Source organism: Plectropomus leopardus, chromosome 1, assembly GCF_026936395.1.
Source record: "Plectropomus leopardus strain MGB_pleo_1.0 chromosome 1, ASM2693639v1, whole genome shotgun sequence".
Lineage (NCBI taxonomy): Eukaryota > Metazoa > Chordata > Actinopteri > Perciformes > Serranidae > Plectropomus > Plectropomus leopardus.
Window position 1 is genome coordinate 24,311,087 of NC_142176.1, and position 21,389 is coordinate 24,332,475.

Sequence of the window (21,389 nt, forward strand, 5' to 3'; positions counted from 1 at the left end):
TTCAACAGCCAATCAGGTAAAAGAGACTTTAAGAAAAATGTGACCACATTATTATCCCTTTACTAAACTTGGTGTGCACTTCCTTTCCGATCAAAGTAGCTTAGTTTATATCTTGTTTATACAGAAGTGGAAGAAAACTGTCGGAAAAATATGTTCTGAATCGTACATGATCAGGCTTATATTCTACTATCACTAGTTTTTAATGTGTTCGGATGTTAAAGGTTTGGTTATAGCAAAAATCATGTAAACACAAGACAAAGCACAACTAATAATGTCATGTTGTGTGTTAAATAAAAAATTCAGATTTTGTAGAGAAAAGTTAAAATAATCTGTTAAATGTACATATTGTACATTTTATCTGATTAGACTCTGTCAGCTCAACATAAAATCAGAATGTGACCGACACAATGTTCGTTCAGCTTGGAGAGGAGCAACAGAGAAGCTGTGCCCTCTGCAGGAATATACTCATAGATGCATTTCTGAACATTTTATTAATTGGTCTGAGCAACATAGGAGAAATTTTTCTCAGGTTACAAACAAAGGGCCATAACTGACATGGCTATAACATGACAGTGGACTCTGAGCAGTGATACAGAGGAGTCAGAATATTTAGAGATGAGTGAAGATAACAGGTTATCAGTATTTCCTTTTATACATTATTACAGAAGACAGATGACAATGGTGGTTTACAGCTGTAAAAACAATAATTTCCTTATTTTTTCAAACCATATACAGCCTATCACCAATATATCAAAGAAACTTAACACCCAGCTCCCCGATGACTGTTGAAACTCACCAGTCTTCACTGATGATTAACAAACAGCAACAGTACATATGTAATACAATTTTTACATCTGTGGACAAGGGCGAAGGTTTTGTTTTTAACATTCCTGTGGCGCATATGAAACACAAGGGTCTTGGGGGTCCTCCGACTGAAAACACATATTTTCCTGCATTCTGGGGAATTTTTATGCACCAATTTGTGTCTTCTCTGCATCAATTTATGGTGTAGATCTCTTAAACCTCTAATTTTGTAAAAATAAAAGTCCCCAGCTGCCGTCATGTTTTTACTGGAAGGTACGATTTCATATGTTTGAAGTATTGATGGAGACGTGTGTCCCGAAAACTACCCCTGTGTAGGTGTTATATGGTTGAATAGGGAAAACTACATGCAAACTTGCTACTGAGAAATGTTTTCTGGGTAGTTGGATTGCATCTGTCCATGCTGACAATGTCAGCAAAGTCAATATTACATGGCTTTTGAAATGCTTTGCAAGTTTCACTCTGCAAGTTGTACGTATCATCAGCATCTTCTTTTCTACTGTCAGCTACGAAGGAATTAAAAACGCATATTAGTCTACGGACAAAACTGTCTTTGTGGAGAATCTGATCATTTAAATCCGATGGTAAAGACGCGAGTGTTTCTAAATAAGAGTTTGCAATTGAACTATGATGCTGTAGAGAAAACATTTTGTTTATGGACCTCCATCCTCAGTGCATGCAGGCGACACCACCGCAGTTCAGAGAGAAACGAGGAGGCTGAGGCTCTTGAGTACCGCTCCAGCAGGAAGCTTACAGTTGTTCCTCTGATTGTTGGATTCACCTGAGAAATCATCTTAGTGGGTGGCCGTGTCTGCTTGAGCGCAGAACATACTGTGTGTGAAGCTGTCGTTTAGCTCAGCAGGGTCAGACAGTCCTTTACTGATGCAGCAAAAATCAAAAAAGAGATAAGAAAGAAGTGTGCAGCCTGGGGACTGAAATACATTCAGCCCACAGGGGAGAGAAATGACTGTGAGTCTATTGTGTCACTCTGCAGTCATTTCCAGACACTGAATCAGCCCACAGTGTGTGAAACATGATTCATGCTTCCCACACTCGGTCCTTAAAAAAAAACATTGTCACTATGTTTAAACAGACACCCAGACAGCTCCATCCTGTACCTTTCAACACTCACACCCATCTGATCACCTTGTACAACATGAACTTGTGCCGGCTCAGGTTCTGCTATACCTTGAAATGATCACAAACAGATTTTGCCTAACAATAAAAAGGCCTCCTGCACCTCAGCCTGCCTGTAGCTCAGGAAAAAAAACTACATCTGCAGTGACTCATCTGAATGATGCAGTCTCTCAAAACAAACATCCCCATTTTACAATGAATGAACACAAACACTTGACAGAGAATTAAGCTTTCTTTTTGTTGAAATTGGGAAATGATGATAGAGAGGATTAAACTGTTTATGTACTGAATGACTGTCTGGCACTAATAGAAAGTAGTATTTACTCAAGTAGTATGTGTTCAAATGCCATACTCAATGGTGTGACTGCAGTTGATGAGGTAGATGGATAGGTTACAGAGGAGGAGGTGGATACTTTCCTGTATATTCAGATGGCTTTTTGGCTGATAAGTGGGCAGAGAAAGGCGAACATATTGTTTAATTGATTGATTAGGGGATTACGTTTGTAATAGGAATACTATCAAAACATCCATTTACAAACTCTCACACAACTCATGCTGTATAAATTAAGTTTACTATATCAAGTATTATTTATCCAGCCATGCTCAGTTCTTCCCACACATCTTTAAAAAAACAAAACAAAACAAAATTAAACAACAACAACAATAGCAGCAGCAGCAGCAACAACAACAACAACACAACATAAACTTACTGGACTCTGGCTTTGAAAAGAGCATTGATGAGTTTCTCTTTAAGTTTAGTTTTAAATATTAAGGTTTTAGCAATAATGTATGTTATGTTGAAGTAGCAATTTTGAGCATAGATTGGATAAATGAGGGTTAGGATTAGACTGAACAGCACAAGTTGTGTGAGAGTTTTTAGATGTTTTAATATAGGTTTGCTGTTAAAGGTGGTCCCAGATCAATCAACACTTCACAGTTATCTGGTGAGGCATGCCAGAAAAAGAAAGTTTTCTTCACAAATTCAAAGTACCACAGCCTACAGTTAGTGAAGTGTAACTGTAGGCTATAGTATTGAGAATATTTTTTGCCTGAAAACATTTCAACCTGAAACCTTCCTATCTATTCTTTCAGGAGAGGTCGATCTGAACTTTATGATTTCTTCCATGATTATTATGATGATAACTTAATGTTCCTCGTGCATGTATTGTAGCCTACCCACAGCACTGCAAAACATCAAAGAGTAACTTCGGATATTTCCCTTGGTTTTAAACTGGTCAAAATGTAATTTAACATGGATAGCTTTAAATAAAAAGGGAAAGAATTACAGGAGCAGTCTTACAAACCGTTTAAGACACTTTACAGTGAGTTTGCTAGTAGGAGTAGTTGACTGTCTTTGAACAGAGCCATGCGCTCTGCGCTGCAGCCCGGGGTGAACAACACATGCTGGGGGTGAAGCTGTTGAAGTGAAAAGAGGGAGGAGAGGAGCAGGGAGGAGGCAGGATAACTGGGAGCAAAGTGGTCACTCTCGCTGGAGACACTTTAGGAGTCCACAATGGGGTCTGGATCAGCGTCCCGGTGTTTGGATCTGTGCGTCGTTTTGTCCCTGCTGCCCGCGTGCGTCTACGCAAACCGGATTATCACGGGCACACCGGAGCTCCACAAGCCCACCATCACCGGTAAACAAGCTGTGCGCGAGACAGGTGGCCACGAGGGACAGAAGTGTAGGCAGTGGTAGTGCAGGATGAACTTGGTGAACGAGCACATATTGTTCATTTGAATTTAGACCTTTTCCCTTTGATTTATGATATAGGCCTAGTAAGTAATTATGTAAGATGATACAGCTGTATGGAAGTTTTTATCTTATGTTTGCAATCCTTTAAGCTTTAGACTCAAGTGGGCTCTCTTAGCTGTCCAAATCCATCTGGCAAAGCACCAACAGCCCAACTTTTTCTGTCACTGCCTGCTGTGCTACAGAAGTTTGGCACCAGCTCAACAAATTGCCATTTTGATGGCGTTTTGCCAAACACGAGCAAAATCATTAACCCATCACTGGGAAGCTGAATCTCTACACTTTAACTTTTTCTTTAGAAATGTGCTCAGATGTAGGCTAATTATTAAGTGACTTTGATCAAAGTAGCAAGTCCACTTTAAAACGTTATTACTCCATAATCTGTTCTGACAATAATTATTTTAGGATCTCACACCCAATTTAATGTAATATAGGATTTATTAAATTTGGATGTATTTCAAGAAATATTAACCCATATCATTATAAGGAGAATATAAACCTATGATAAATTATTTACAATACATAGCATAGTTATCAGGACTTTTTATTTGTGTAACAATTTATAGTATCTTTGTCAATTACAACTTATCCTATAAAGACACGGTTATATAATTACATTTATATTGTTCTTATATACAAGGGTGTAGGTTAAGTTCCATCATTACAGGGGGACATGTGTTTAGGGGTCCTCCGCCAGATAATGTTGAACACTTAATTTTCTGCATTTTTTTGTGATTTTTTTATGCACCAATTTGTGCCTTTTCTGTATCAATTTGTGGTGTAAATGTCTTAAATTTTGTCAAAGTAGAGGGCCTCCAGTACTTTAATGTTTTTATGAAAATGCGTATATAAGCATTGGTGTAGATATATACATATATATAGTCAACATCTACAACATCTACACCTATGCTTGTATATAGGCCTAAAGCCTTCTGAGCTTGTATTGGCATCTGTTTTCAGGGTATGCTTGTTCACTCAGTACATGACAAGATTTTTAGCTAAAAATATGGTTTTGAGATTTGACTGACATTTTTTTGTGGTGAACTCAGTCGACCCTTGAGTTGAATTGTTAGTGAAACTGTGACAGACTGTATTAACCCATGCTCTTAAGTACACACACACACACACACACACACACACACACACACAAACATCCCGCCAACACATTTGCATTCTGTTGCCATGGTGACAGCCGTGGAGGCATAGTTACTAAATGAGCGTTTCTGTTTTCTTCCAGGGCTCGGGGTGAAGGAGCACTCGCAGATTGTTGCCCAGCACAATAGACTCCGCAGCCGGGTCAAACCCATGGCAGCTAACATGCAAAAAATGGTTTGTGGCATCTATTGTCTTTTTCCTCAGTGTGGGCTCGAATGGTATGAATGCTGCTGTTGCCAAGATGTTTATTTAAGGCAATTTAACATGACTGACAGTCTGCACTCTCTTTAAGGGAGCAGTGTGTAATATTTAGGGAGATTTAGTGGCATCTAGCAGCGAGCAGATTGCAACCAGTTAAATCCTTTAGTGTTGATTGTTAGGAGGTTTTTCCTGGGGGCCGAATTATCTGCAGATAAGTCTTCCCTCAAAACAAGGATCAGGTGATTAAAATCGGTAAAAACACTGAATAGAACAGTTTCATGTTTGTTAAAAATAAGTGTTTTTCTGACACTGTTCAACTTGCCAGAGACAGGTCGCCAGCCCAGCACCTGCTAGTGGGTGCTCCCTTTTTTTTAAAAAAATTCAGTTTTAGGTGATTATACACTAAAGAAAACATCCTGCTATAAAATGAAGAAACTCTGTCCTCCTATCTGTCTGTCTGTCTGCATCCATTTTTCTCCTCAATGGGCCCAATTAATCTGAAATTACCCAAGAACATTGAGAATTGCAGTAGATAGAGACTGACAAAGCCCTTTGTCTCATTTAATCCACTGCCCGTGCCCGTTTTGTTTAAAAATACTTCATATATAACGTTGACTTGCTTTTTATTCTGCCTGTGCTGTCAATGAGTGAAAACATGGACAGCGCCACTGTGCCTCTGCAACCCAAATTGTAGTCGAAGGTGGAATTGCAGCTTGAATGACGAAAATAAAGCGCTATATTTTCATTCTGTCACAGCAGTTAAAAGTCTATGTTGTTACAAAGCAGCTTTTATTAGCCTGTTTATCTGCATTTTTGGTAAAGTTGGCACCAACATATGGGTGTGGGGTCTGCACAAAGGTGTGGTGGGCAAATCCCCTGAAGTCTGCATGTAGTTGCGGTGCACATATGGACTAGTAATTACTATATTATATTACACTATAGCCCCCTAAATCCTACACACTGGTCCTTTAAAAACTTGAGGTGGTACGCAGTTTTAGTTTGCATGTTTGTCTCTAGTTAAGTGTCACTTTTCTCTGCTGTATACTCTCTCCAACCACTCCATATTTGTCCATGTGTTGCAACCAATATGATCTTGGATTCAACAAAGCTTGCAGCTGCTGTGCAAAACCCAGAGAAAAACAGTAATGATAATAATGGTGTTTGTAATGATCAGACATGTTGTGCAAGGATGTGAGACCCTGTTGATCTGGACGTGAGCCAACAGGCTTGCAGAGCTGAAAATGAAGTCCAGAAATTTGGTTCAGAGCTGTGTTTTTTCTGTTTCGTGATCTAACTGCACCAAGTACAGTGGCAGCATATTCAAAATTTGGTGCTACGCCCCTAATCATAGTTCCAGATAAAGTACAACATGACACACAAAGCGCTTAATTAATCAAATGTCTCTAGTTCGCCCACAACAGCACGGACACCTGAGAGTGGGACTATTTGATGTGTTTCCTGTAAAGGGTAACTGTTACAAGTCCATCAAAAAACGCCATAAAGACATAATCTTTTTTCAAAAGTGAAATCGCTTAACAAAGACATGGATAAAAAATGTCTTTATTTGAACTGTCTTCCTCTGTGGTGTTGATAGTCTCAACAGTGTGAAATAGTGGTGTTTGTGCATCATTTGTTCTGCTCTGCTGCAGGCTGAGTGATAGTGTGGACAGTGAGAACAAAGCCAAAATCAATTAGCTGTGTGGAGTCTTGTGAGTTTTTCTACTGGAATAAGAAAGAAATAAGAGGCATTTTTCATTTTTTGGTCTCTTAATACTGATGATAAACACACATTGAAAATATAGTACACAAAATACCTATTGTAGATTTGACAGAGTGATAAAAACAGTTAGGTGTTGTGCTACAATTCTTCATATTAATTTTTGTCTTGTGTGTTTTTAATCCCACTCTCTGCAAAACACCCCAGCCACCGTAAATCCTCTCCCTATCTTCTTCCATCTATTGCTTCGCTATACAGTACTTATCTTCACAACTGTCTCATCTGCATGTTATTACGACGGAGAGGTAACGATGGATTATGAAACCCACAATGCACTACATATCCTCTGGGCCCTAATATGAGATTTGTGCCAGGGCAAACTGTCACTTTGTCATAGATTACATCCTCAAAGCCACCCGTGTAGACTGAGCCCCCTTTCTTCGACTGCTCTTCAGCCTCGGAGAACTGTTCTCAACTGATAAGGCAGTAATGAGAAAAAGAGGATGTGGATAATCATTCTGCATTCACAACTCTGGTATTACAGGTAATTTCCCCATAAAAACCCTCAGAGGGAAGCTTTGCAGAGCTGAAGAGGCATATTAAAGAGCTTTACTGATAACCGTTAAAAGGCTCACGGCTTTGCTGTGTTTGTGAATATATGAATAATGTTTTTTTTTTCCCACAGAGGAACGAACCAGTAAGCATTGTGGTGAGATTGTGCTGAAGTGATTATAATTTAGACCTTTAGGCTTTGCTTTCAGGGTGAGATAAAATACCACTATTTTGGAAATGAGTGATGCTCCTCCCTGTCTTACCCAACACCCTGTCTGCAGGTTTTCCTTGTGCTCTTTAGGAAGTGAGGTCATACCATCACAGAAAGTAAAGTTCAGTATTTACTTTTGATATTTAAACCATGACCTCTGTATCTTATTAATCTCTCAGAACGTTTCAAAATCTAGCACTTCATGCAGCAGAAATATGGAGCTTTGTTGACTCAGCTAATTCTGTAAACAGTAGTATTATAATAATAATTATAATAAATAAAGTTTTTTTTATTTATATACAACACTTTTTAGGGTAGTAAAAGGCACTCTGACATGATAAATGACATACTAAAGATAGGTAATACAACATTAAAGGGACACTTTGCCGATTTTCAACCAGCTTTGTATCAAAACAGTGTGAGAAATATGTATAGATGAACTATGGGAAACTTCCCTCAGTCTAAGTGCCTAGATACCCACAACAACAGGGATACATTACTGCAGTTTTGGATGTGCATTAAGAGGGCTCTGTTACCCCAGGTCCAGTGCTTGGTCTTAAAAGGTGGAGAAAGGGGGGGTTTGTTGGTGGAGCAGGCTGGTGAGGCTGGAGGGGGCCTGGTTATGGAGGAGTTTGTGAGTGAGGAGAAGTTTGAGTATGATCCGTTGTGGGACAGGGAGGCAGTTTTTTTTTTGAGACAGGGGTGATATAATCACTGGAGTGGTAATGGGTAAAGCTCATATAACAGTTGTTGATGATGCCATAAAGAAGGAAAAACCCATATCTTTCTTGGTGACACATTCAAATCCCACAGTGGGTGCAACATGAAATGCTTTGAAATGAAATGTCTCTGATGAAATATTGCTCAGTGACCTCAAGTGGCATCAAAGTGTGAGCTGATGACTTTGGCTGGCTGACATGAGAGAGCAGCCTGAACAATGAGGTCAAGGGGGCTCAGCTCTTATACACCACACATTAGTGTCAAGGGAGAAGACAAGTTGAATCCACAAAATGTCAAAGTAACAGTGAGTTAGTGGGATTAAGAACAGAAGTGAATACAATTCAAATTGTTATCCCTTACACTACTAGGGCAGCAAATCATATGTGGTCGTATTATCAGGCTCACAGAGAATAGGCCCATATTCATGACTCAGAGGTAGATCAGGCAAGTGATAATCAACGTTTTAAATCACAAAAAACAGGTCCGGTACATGAGTGAGCAATCAGTAAGTCAGACATCAGGGCAGAGGAGGGAAATCTGACAGCAAGTAGGGACCAAATAAAGAAAACACGACCTGACACAAAAGCATAACATGTTTGATATTTTATAAAAAGTTGTGCACATTGTATATCTTAAAAATTACCCAACTAGCAGGGAATGTTCCCCAACATTGGCTCCCATTACCAACAAGTTGCAATAATATTTTAAAAAACACATTTTACTCTAATGTTAAATAAACTTTTTTAGGATGCTTATCATTTTAAATAATGTTCCTTTAAGGTTAAATGCTGACCAAGATGTAACATTATAACAAAGGTAGGACATTTTAAAAGCAACATTCAGAAAATGTTATTGAGGACTGAGATTACAGACTATTTTTTGAATGAAAATGTGATGTGATATGTTAACGATAAAAAAAACATTAACAATTTTTTTATGGTTAAAGAGAATGCTACCCTAACTTTAAAAGAAACGTTCTGGGAACTGAAAGAAAACTTTCCGTTGAAAATGTTACTAAAACATCGCATTGTACCATTCTCAGAACATTTTTAGAAATTGCTAGCTGGGTTAGCACCCCTACGGGTTACGTACTGGGCATCATCAAGTTATGTTACATAAACCAGGATGGGACCTCTTTATTCTCATAGACTTTACATTATAATGAATTCACAATTTTTTTTAAAATGCTTTTCTTGGCTCAGGGAACGTTTTACAAATATAAAAACTCCAGGCACAAAAATTAATATTAGAAGTCACAATTGACCTTGTTTGACCTTTGTGGTTTGTGGTGGAAAATGCTTTTGGGCTGCAGGGGATCTATTTAATTTTTTCTTTTTTTGTTTTTGCTGCAAGACCACGATTGGCCATGGGGAAATATTGACATCAAGGCTGAGGGACTTCCTGGAAGGCCTGGTTCTTAGGGAGTTTGATTCATGCACCACATGATGTATAAAGAGAACTGGATACAGCCTTGGAGGCTGGACCTTGTTCTCTCCTATGAAAAATGCCTACTGCTGCATGATGCCTAAAATGTTCAACTCCCCAGATCTGCCCCACCATTGGACTCATAGAGCAAGCACAGTAAAGACTTAGCCGACCGAGCTTCTAACTTCTGTAGGCCAAGCGGCTAACTTCCAGTTAAGCCCTCCGCTAACTTGAATGGGGATAAAATGATTTAATTATACGGTTCTTGCAGACTTTTGAAATGTTATCCAGCCGAGTGGTTAAAATCCTGATGGGGAAACACGTTTTTTGTTGGGGTTATAATGCACAAAATAGCATCCACTGATTTGCAGATATCTCTTTCCCAGTGTTAATCTATGGAAAAATAAAGTTTTTTGAGCCCAAAAGCATCTCGCGGCAGACCCCGAAGTTTAGTTACACAGTTTGGCCACTCTGTAAAACAGTCCTCAAAGACTTGTGCACTTGCTAGGGGCCTGATCCACTTTACATGCCACCTGACATCCCTCTTTTTTCCCCACATATGAGAGGGGACAGTCTGCTGTGAGCTAGTTATGTGATCCCAGCCTCTTGGCTCATGTTTGTGTGGGTCATATTAAGTTAGGGTGCGAACAGTGAATTAGAACAACCTGACGAGGTACGGAAAAAGAAACATAGTAAATTCTTTATTTAACTCATAAGCTATTAATATTAGCAAGTGCTACTCAAGTCATTAAGTTTGTTACATTTTTCCTACAAAGCTTGAACCTGTAACATGTTGCTGCCTCTCCCTGCATTCAGAGTACCTGAATGTGAGATTTGTGCTACAGCAAACATGGCAGAGTGATGGATTGTGGAAAGTTTGTGTGCTGTTTATTTGAATCAGCCACTGCAAATCTTGGGAAATGTGCCCCACAGTGAAGTGTTTATACCATCAGTGTAGCACACAATGAGTGTCAGTCTGTGTCTGTTGGCCCTGCAATGCACTGGCAGCTTGCCCAAGGTGTCTCCCTGCCTGTTGCCTGCTGTACGACCGCTGTAAGACTGGCACCGACCCCTGAAAAGGATTAAGTGGGTAGAAAATCACTCATGCACTATTAAGACTGACCTTCATGCCAAAGAGTTTTTCCTTTCATCCAGTTTTAATCAGTATCTACAAAGTATAATATGACCTTCATTTCAGATTAAAGGTGCAGCTTCAAGTCCAGTAGACGCCTGTCACATATTTTGATAGTTAAATGAGTTCATGATGAACATTTCCTGTTGGTAATTACTGATGTAATTGCCAATTAATTATATATGCAAATACATAATTGATTATTCATTAATTATGTGGAATTAATGGCTTCAGAATTCCTTCATTAAAAACCCAGAAAAGTTTTATGGGTTTCTGACAGACATGAGGCAGCTGACAGATGACCCGTGACAAATCAGTCAAATCTGACAGAATTATACAATATAAATATAAACTGAGGGTTTGTTTGACCCCAACATTAGCCCCTTTTACAGAGGGAATCATGCAGTAAGGCCACTATGAATTCTCTCCTTAATACCTCCGTGCATTTTTACAAAGAGCCAAATGATGGCAGCAATGTGCCTCCACTGTGTTATTATTATAAACAGCATGCCGGCATCCCACAATCAAAAGAGGTGTGACCTGCGACGTGAAACAACAGCGTCTGCCTTTAGTGTGACATGTAACATGCACGTCAGCAGTGCTTTCTTAAGGATAACAATTGGTATAACTTGTAAAATAACAATAATTTTACCGTCTCTGTTATATGGTGGGTGACCCAAAGATCCTTAATCTCATTGTTATTCTAATTTGTGGACATTTACAGCTACTGTTCGTTCTCTTAAATGCTGCTAGCTGATTTTTCAATCTCCCGCAGTGAGTTGCACACATAATGCGCCTTCAAAACATCATACCTGTGCTGCCCTTAGACCCGCCCTGCTGGCTGTCATATTAATACAGACTCCCATGGCGACTTAAAAGAAGGATCACTCAGTTGCCCCACTCCCTGATCATGGCTTATTTGCAGAACAGTGAGGGTGCATAATGGCATGATATTCCCCCCTCGAACAGGCAGTGTTTAAGAGGCGATTGAAAAGAACGGTTGAAACAATTTTATTTTCAGCAAACTACTTTTGAACAATGTAAGCGAAATACAAAGAATGATCTTGAAACACAGGTTCAATAAAATCATTTTACCATTAACCTCTTCTGACAGTTTTCTGTAAGCTTGCTGGGTAGCAGTCCTTCCCTGTGTGCATGTAAGATGCAGCCAGAGGAGGCTGAAAAGTGCATAACAAAATTACATTTTACTTAGCCAAGTTTCACCATAATTTTTAAAAAGGGAAGTTGTATAACAATATCAAGGCAGTAATTAGAATATTTTGGGGGGACACACATCCCCCCCAACATTCAAATATGCAGTGTGCTGCAGATCTGCATGTGGTTTGTCCAAGTGGTGTTGCTGTAGCCAGAATTCAGCTCATGGGCGTATTCAACTAATGTTAATGTAACTAATGTTAATGCCTTAATTACATTATATTTGTCAGAGAGTCCACAGGAAGTCAGAGTAAAGTGTCACTCATTTTTGTTGCACTGCATGTGTAATTTATGTAGACAGTAGGTGCCTTCATTTATTGTATATTTATATAATATACCTACTGTATAGCTGTACTTGCTTATCATAATTGATTTAATTTAGTAGGGAATTGGTTTTCAGACTATGAATTTATTTGTGGGGTGGGGCACATTGGGTCTCCTCATTGCTGACTCAGTGGCAATGACCTTGAATGAAATAAAGTATTATTATTTTCCTTATAGGAATGGAGTGAGAAGCTGGCCTTACTGGCAAAGGAGAGGGCAGCATCGTGCCACACAGACCTTCCTCCTCAACACCCTTCCTCTTTCAGTCATGTTGGCTGGAACACGCATCTCTCTGCATATGGTCACACCACATTTTCTAACGCCATTCAGTCTTGGTTTGAGGAGGGAAAAGATTTTCTCTACTTGAGTGGGCAGTGCAGGGAGAATGCCACCTGCCAACACTATACACAGGTATTAACAAGCAGATATGTTTGTGTTGCATCTCACTTTTACAGATACTCACAGATATTTATGTGTGTGTTTATTTTTTAAAAGTACTGATATAGTGTGTCTAAATCTTGTGTTGTTTTGTAGCTTGTGTGGGCCACTTCGAGTCACGTGGGCTGTGCTAGCCAGTTGTGTCTGAGAGAAGGAGACGTCTGGGAGATTTTTGTCTGTGCATATTACCCTGGGTAATAATTATTTTTCTAATAATTACTTTTCCCCACCAAAACTTTAAATTCATCGCAGAAAGACACAGAAAAATGACAAAATAAATACTGTTATTATGCTTAGTTTTGAACAAAATAAAACAGATATTAAAGGTATACTATGCAAGATTTCCCTAAAAAAAAAACATTCCTCTCATTTATCAGTTATGACCCACTACAGCAGAAGTGTGTAGTGGTGTTTTAATTGGCAGAGATTAGAGATTAGAGACTCTGCCCTCTGCCTGTATTTCTTATTTTCTTCTTATTTTGCAGTGTTTGGGACATTTAAACTGTTTAATGTTCAGTTTTTGAAAGTAAAACGGGAAGGGGTGCAGGTGTCGTTCCACAGAGAGCAAGAAAGGCAAGGCTGGAAGTGGCTGGACAAAGCTGCTGAGTTTGACAGATCTGAAGCATAGAGGCAAAGACAGGTTTAAGCAGGTTTCCAAAAACAAGGATCCTACAAAAAAAAAACCTTCTGGAATCACAAAAAAACTAAAAATGAAGGGTGAGGTGTTACCACAGAGGGGTTTACGATGAGCTGGCAAAGACTGGAGAGGAAAGCCTGGCTTAAATCAGGTAGCTTGCAATTTTGAGGAGCTAGATGAGCAGCAGGTGTGTAAAGAGCAGAGAGAGCTAGAGAGCAGCCACACCCAGCCTGAGACACACACAGACAGGGGAAACAAACTGGGGACCATCACTCAACAAGAAGGGAGTGGAGGACACTGGAGAAACAAGAGAGATCCTAACTCATTAAGCCTTGATAACAATTAAACAGGTGGCTTGTAGTACAAAAATGTAAAATTCAAAGAACTGTACCTTTTTTATAGCAGGTTGTGTTTATTTTTGTTGATAATTTTGGCATGTTACTATGGGGGTCTGTATGGACTGACTCACTTTTGGAGCAGGACCTCAAGTGGCCATTAGAGGAACTGCAGTTTTTAGCACTTCTGCGTTAGCTTCATTTTTCAGCCGCAGATGTTGCTGCTTGTCATGATTTTAGAAAAATGTAGTAACTAGGTGCCAGACCATAAGCAGCATGAATCCAAGAGGAAGCTGTAGAAATCATGGACAATGCTGAAAAACACAAATATAGTGAGGCGAAATGCCAAGCAGAATGAAACTGGGGTTGGCTTTCACTTTCACTTTTGTAAGCAAACAATAACCTACAATTTTTTGGCTTTTTTCCTTTATTTGAGACAAGACAGATATAGCGTGAAAGGGGGAGAGAGAGTGGGGATGACATGCAGCAGAGGGCCAGATTCGAACCCACAGTCGCTGCGACGATGACGCAGCCTGTGTACATGGGGCGCCCGCCCTACCAACTGAGCTACTGGACGCCCCATAACCTACAATTTCTGCATAGTATATCTTTAAAAGAAAAGATAATGTGAAACTCAGAATGTGATTATTGTTGTATCCTGCCCCGACCCCATTTGACATTTTGAACATGAAAAATCTCCAGATCTTGTGTGAGTGTGCGTTCTGCAGTATGTATTTGTGTTGCTACAGTGGTAACTGGGAGGTGAATGGTCTGCTGGTGATGCCCTATAAAACGGGGCTGTACTGCTCTCTCTGCACTTCTTCCATGTCGGGCTGCTTTAGACTGTGGGACCATGTAGGTGGATTATGTGGTAAGACAATATGTGAAAATATAGGTTGCTGCTGAAGCCAATTTTGCTGTTCACAACATGTTTCTGAGGGTGCACGTAATGAGATTTGCTTTGAATATTTCATAAGTTTTCATTAGGGCACTCCAAAAGGATGTAATACAAAGCCTTGAAACAGACATGCATGTCATACTCATTGTACTCAAAGGTATACCACTGCTACTTCCATTAATGTAGTTACATCCATTATGCTGTTCAAGACAATTTCTGGTTTATTATTTCTATCAGTTATTTTCTATAAAAGTTTGCCCATGAAGCGTTGTGTGTGTTCTATCTTGCTTATTTTATTCAACTAGAAACAAAGTTTTGTCTACAGTGAAAACTCATTTGGGTCAAATGATTTGATGTACTGAATTCAGATGTTAATTTTGCAGCTTTCATGTGCATGTGTGTGTTTGATGGTTTGTGTGTATTTTTGTTATCAGAGATTCCAAAAAATCCATGTCGAATGAGCTGTGGTCAGCACGGCCATCTTAACATCTCATCCTGCAAGTGCTCGTGTGACCCGGGCTTCACTGGACGCCTCTGCCAGGGTACCAGTCATCATAGCATTCATTTAAGTACTCATTAGATTGGTCTGTTCCCTTTAATGTTCATAAAGAAGCTGGTCTCACTTTTCCAAGTGTCTGTTTTTCAGTGCGGTGCAGTGTGCAGTGTGTACACGGCCGTTTTAAAGAAGAAGAATGCTCCTGCCTGTGTGATGTTGGCTTTGGTGGTGCTGAGTGTGCAGGTAAGTGCAGGTTGCGTCTTTGTGTTTTTATATACCTCAGCAATTTGTACTCTGAGACACAGATTGGCTTCAAATTCAAAAGCACACCGAGGGAATTAATTTGGATGCTGCTACTTTCTGTATTTATCTCAAGAGATGCCAGGTTTGACATAGTAATAACACGGTTAAAGCATTAGCATGAAAGGTGGTTATGAGATTTCCAGTGTATAGTAAGTAGAAGTGACACAATTTACCACCTTTGATTACTGAGTGTAAATGTCATAGTGCAGTCCTATGCTCTTCTATCTAGCTAAATAGACAACATAATTATTTCCTTTCACTTAATTTGAGTTTCTTTTTTTACTCTCCCTGAACATACCTTTGCAAATTTCGTTCCCATTTACAATTGTAATGGTTTAAAGGAACACTGTGTAAGATTTAGGGGGATTTAGTGGCATTTAATGTTGAGTATTGCAGATTGCAACCAGCTGAAACTTCTCCCTGTTAAAAACATGACAGTACAAAACATACTTATATTCTATTTCTGCCAACATATCTCCCTAGATCCTACACACTAGACGTTTAAAATATTACAGCATTTTCAAGTCTGTTAATTGAACCTGAGCCATGATTGATGGTCACCATAATTATTGTTTATTTTCAGCACATTTTAGTTGCTTTTGTCCCAACAGAGAAAGTGCAGTTTCCCTTCCACAGCTGTGATGTGATGATAGATGGTGATTGCTTCGTGGTATCATCAGAAGCCGACACCTACTATGGAGCTAAGAGTCACTGTCAGGTGAGAGACAGGTGTGTGTTGCCCTCTGAGAGAGTGAGACAAGCTCCAAAGCCCTATTATACTGTATACTTTTACATACAATGATTTTCATTCTGCTTTCAGTGTGGCTTTTGCTTTTGTTACACCCCCAGGAACGAGGTGGTATTCTAGCTCAAATCCACAATCAAAAGGTTCAGGACATCCTGGCATTTTATCTCAGTCAGCTGGAGACAAGCAACGAGGTCACCAACACTGACTTTGAGACACGAAACTTCTGGATCGGTACAGTCTTTCTTGTTGGTCCAAATATATGTTAAGATAGATCATAATGTTTTCTAACAGCAGGCAACTTGACCAAATTAAGAGCCAGACTCTGCTTTCGTTTTGGCCAGATGTGCTGCCAGGTGGAGGTTGTGGAGATGCAGCGAGGATAAAGCAGCAATGTTTTTGCTCCACAGGTTTGACATATAAGCCCCTGAAAGATTCATTTCGCTGGGACACAGGAGAGATCCCTAGATACAGCAGCTTTGCCTTCGGGCAACCTGACAACCAAGGGTAAGAGACACATTTACCAACAGACATTAGCTACTGCAAAGAACATCATAAACAGACATGGACAGGTGCACTGGAGCTGAACAAACAAACAAACTTAAAACATCATCTGAAAGGAAGAAAATTACTTTTTTGCAGAGAGCTTCAGGCTTTTTTTATCAACTGATGTGTGAGTCCATGAATCTACAATATGACTTAAAGATTACTGCAAAAGATACATACTGCAGTTTTTTTTTCTTTTTTAAAAATATCTTTATTTTTTAAATTACTATTATTCATTACAGTTGTCTCAAGTAAATTACATTTTTATACTAACCAGCAACCCTCACTCTGAACACTAGATGTCTCTCTCTTTCTGTCTCCCTCACTCCTTTTTTATCTATCTATCTATCTATCTATCTATCTATCTATCTATCACTAATTTTAATCATATATAAATGAAATATTATTGTCTGATTTTTATATCTGAGACTATTTGGCCAAATTTGGGAATTTGTGTTTGTCGCTTTGTTAGTTATTGTAGTAAAAACTACAGCATCCTCTTGTTCTGGTCAGAAAATTTTACAGTAAAACTTTTTTTAATAAGCGGCTTAAAATGATGCAGATGCAGAGAAAAACCTCAGCACAAGGGGTCACTTACTGCTCTTTCTCTGTCTAGCTTTGGAAACTGTGTAGAGCTGCAGGCGTCAAGTGCCTTTAACTGGAACGACCAGCGCTGTAAAACACAGAACCGATACATCTGCCTGCATGGTAAGGCTCCACATGGGTTAGGGTTAAGGTATAGTTCGCTTCTGTACAGATGACCGCCAAACAGGATGTGCTGGACCTTTCTGCTCAGATGTGGTTGTGCAATTAAAAGGGTGTTGTCAGTAGTTATCAGCCTCACACGCATGGGTTAGAGGGGAGCTTTTACACCTACTTATAGGTTAAGAGGAGTGGAAACAACCCATTAAATCAGTTGTCATCAGGAGCATAGATTTTAGGTATTATACAGTATAGCCCTTCTCTATCTCCTACATGTACACTAATTGCTCAGCTGTGACCTCTAGTGGTTGCTGTAATTAAACAAGGAAGCGAAAAAGTCCACATAGAGAGGAGATCGCTGTGGTGGATGTGTAAAACAAACATAGGAAGCATCATAGTGATAACAACTGATAGCCACCATTTAATGGGCTGACAACATTTAAATTGGTGAAACCCTTCAGTCACTGTTGCCCCACAAACGGAACGGGAGAAATATTTGATATAGGCAATAATAGGAATTTAAAATTTTAGCACTTACCATTGTTCACATAATTCTGAAAACTGCACACATTTGGCTGCATTTTCTTTAACTGCAGCAGCATGTCCAGAGTTAATAACTTGTGAGGAAGACTGGCCTGTCCACCACACTCTAGACCTCATGGTGAAACAGATCTGTCTCTCTGAACCTGTGACCTTAATATCATTAGAACAGGATTCAATGTGAGCCCCGGCCTTTGCCTGAGTATGATTGGTGATAATGGTGGTGACAAGCCATTCTGGAAAAGGTTCCTGCCCTCAGCGCAGAGGATAAATTTCATCCAGGGTGACTTATGCAGCATGTTTACAGTAATGTTTGACCATTTAAACAGCACAAACAGGCTTGATATACCATCGACTTCTAGAGGGATTATACCTGCAAACAGTTGTCTAGTCCCACATCCAATATGACTATTCAACACACAAATGAAAGTTTAATATTCCCTGAACAATTAGGTTCGAGTTTGATCAACCGACTCCTTTTTTAAAAAATAATTTTTAAGTATTTTTTATGCCGTTATAAGAGATGACCATGGAGAGAATACTGCAGTTCATGGTCAGTGCCTTAACCTTTAAGCCAAGAAGGCACCCCAGTCCACCAACTCCTGAGTAACATATGTGGGAGTTTGAGATTGCAAAGTAAATCTGAAGGCTGGAAAACTAAAGCAGTGAACTAAAAGTGTGGGCTGCAGACTCAGGTGATCAGTTCAGTGCTATAAGCCTTTCACATTACATATTGATTTGATTCATGTAAAAAAAATATCCCTTAATAGAGCTTTGCTGGGTTTTGTATTTGTTTGGATAGTAGTAACTGCTGTGCACAACTGTGTCCAGACAATTAGTATTACCTGATTCCCAGCCCCTGTCACTGATAATCACAGCAGAGTGTTGCTATAAATGTTAATCCAGTGTGTCCATTAATGATATGAACACAATATTGAATGCTCTGTGTGATCCTGCCTACACATTTAAACATGGCACTCAGTCTAAATCAATGGCACTCAGTTGCTCGTCATTCAGAGCCTCTGAGGGATCAATATACATCAGCTCCACAAAGGCCTGCAGTGTTTAGACACACACATAACACTTTGATTGTCAGGAATGAGACAGTGGCAGATGTTTAGTTGTGCCCACTTGAGTGCATCTTTGCAAGTGTTTGGTGTGTAATCTGGTATTGATCACTCATAGCTGAATGAGTGATCTGCTCTGAATGTGGTCAGTGTTGTCAGGACGACATTTTTACAACCTGCTGTTTGAAGACCTCTCAGTGTCTCCCTCGTTGTAGTTTGTGATAATGTAAAAAAGGACTGATCCAAAGAGGAAGTGAGTATAACATAATATATCAGCAGTATTAAACTGCAGTATAGAGATCACAAAATTAAACAAACATGAATGTTTTTCAATCACCCATTTTCCCACCCCTCCTCTCAAAATAAGAGCAACATTTCACTGAAGCAACGAGTTAAATGCATAAATTAAGCTGATTATAAGCACACAGTTCTCCTTCTCCCATCAGAGTAATTTCCAGCCTTCATTGCTGTATTGTTTTAATTGGTGATAAAATGATAAGTGGATATCACACAGCCTGAGGCAGACACGAAGCTATGTTCCTCCAGATAACTCTGTGTGTGTGTGTGTGTGTGTGTGTGTGTGTGTGTGAGTGTGGATGTGTGTGTGTGTGTGTGTTTCTATAAGCAATTGGAGTCTTAGTCTCTTATGTCACGTTTTAACATTACTAACAGTTCCCTCACAGCTACTTTTGAACTACCTCTTTTTTATGTCTCTGTGCCAGTGACAAATGTGGATGGAGGCATTATGTGTCTGGTTTTGTCTATCCGTCCTTCTGTCTGTCTCGTTCTTGCAAACACAATTATTTTTTGGTTATTGGTTATTTTTTTTTTGATTATATTTTGGTGGTCAGAGGTGAGAGTCACATTGACTTGATGTCTATCCCATTCTCATGAACACAATATCTCAGGATCACCTTGATGGGATTATAAAAGTTGGCACAAACGTTCACTCTGACGTTGGAGAATTAACTTATTATAGTTTGGTGGTCAAAGGTCACTGTGAGCTCTCAAAACAAGTTTTTTTGGCTATAACTCAAGAATTCAAATAATGATTATGTCAAATTTTCACACAAACGTCTATTAGGTATAATAATGAAGTCATGATGTTTTATATCCAAAAGGTCAAAGGTCAACTTTGACCTTTTAGACATCACAGTGTTCTGGCCACGTTTCATTGTCATAACTCAGGTAAAGAAAAATGACACTTGGTCTGATACTGAATGTCAGCGTGAAGGTACAACTTTCTGGCACAACTTCACAACCTTGCGTATTACCAAGGTGCATGGAGAATGGATATAAATCAAAAGCATTCGAAACTCTGGCAACTCCAGCTACAGCTTTATTGTAAGACGGATACTGAACTGGTGATACTAACCTCTGAAACTGTGGTGCTGGTATAGATCATCTGTGCTGCTGGGTGAAAGATGTGTTTGAAGCATACACTAAGAATTTGTAGCTTCTTTGCAGCAAAATCCATAATTGTAACTTGACTGGTTGGTAAGGTGTTAATTCTAGTTTTGCAGTGTTTTTAGGCTCAACATGCAAAATTCTGTGCATATTTGCATTGTTTCTTTAATGTGCGTGCATGTTTGTGTGCATTTCACAGCTTCAGAGCACATTGCTCGGTGGGAGGACGGCAGGTGACCTGGATTTCTCAAAGGGGTGAAATTAGTCATGTGCAGTGCTAAATGTTGGTTGGAAACATGGCCACTAAGTCATTTTCTTTTCAATTAATGTACACAGGTCAGTGTAGTCTACATCCGTGGTTCCCAGCTGGTCCAGTCTTGCAGTCCAGATTTCTCTTAGTCGTTTTTTCAAGGTCCACACATAATAAATTATCACATATTCAGTTTTATTTCACACAATGTAAACAACATGCTGGCTTACAACATAAAGAAGTAAAACACAGCAAGAGTAAACACAAATGACACATCAAAATAAAAGCTCTGTGCCAGATATGAGTTGAACCTCAAAATAAAGTGTGTTTTTATAAAAAATTGACACATTCACGAGTCACTCCATTCAGAATGGACCCATGACCCACTTTTGGACCACAACCAACCAGTTTGGAACCACTGATCTAGATGTACTGTATATAGTGTACATGTTTGAATGTTTAATGCGAATGTGTAATCATTAAATGGTTGTATGTTTCTTTAATTGTTTTGTTCTTTATATAAATCCTCTTGAGTAAGCAGCTTCAGTTGAAATGAAAAGGCTGCTAAATCTCCTCCATCCACAGGCCTCATGTGACCTTGAAATCGATTTGGTCTGCCATCATTAAAAAATGTTTCAGTTCTCTTACTGCTGCTTGAAAGAAT

At 39.3% G+C, this 21,389-nt stretch overlaps 1 protein-coding gene across 1 annotated transcript; it reads left to right on the forward strand.

The window, feature by feature from the left end:
• Window positions 1–3,335: 3,335 nt before the first annotated feature.
• On the forward strand, window positions 3,336–21,240 carry LOC121945650 (C-type lectin domain family 18 member A-like). Its single transcript, XM_042489949.2, has 12 exons — window positions 3,336–3,596; window positions 4,947–5,038; window positions 12,539–12,772; window positions 12,896–12,993; window positions 14,521–14,642; window positions 15,104–15,211; window positions 15,316–15,408; window positions 16,080–16,186; window positions 16,318–16,447; window positions 16,624–16,720; window positions 17,376–17,467; window positions 20,675–21,240. The coding sequence occupies exons 1-12, from the start codon at window positions 3,473–3,475 to the stop codon at window positions 20,710–20,712; spliced, it is 1,335 nt and encodes a 444-aa protein (XP_042345883.2). The 5' UTR covers window positions 3,336–3,472; the 3' UTR covers window positions 20,713–21,240.
• Window positions 21,241–21,389: the final 149 nt, after the last annotated feature.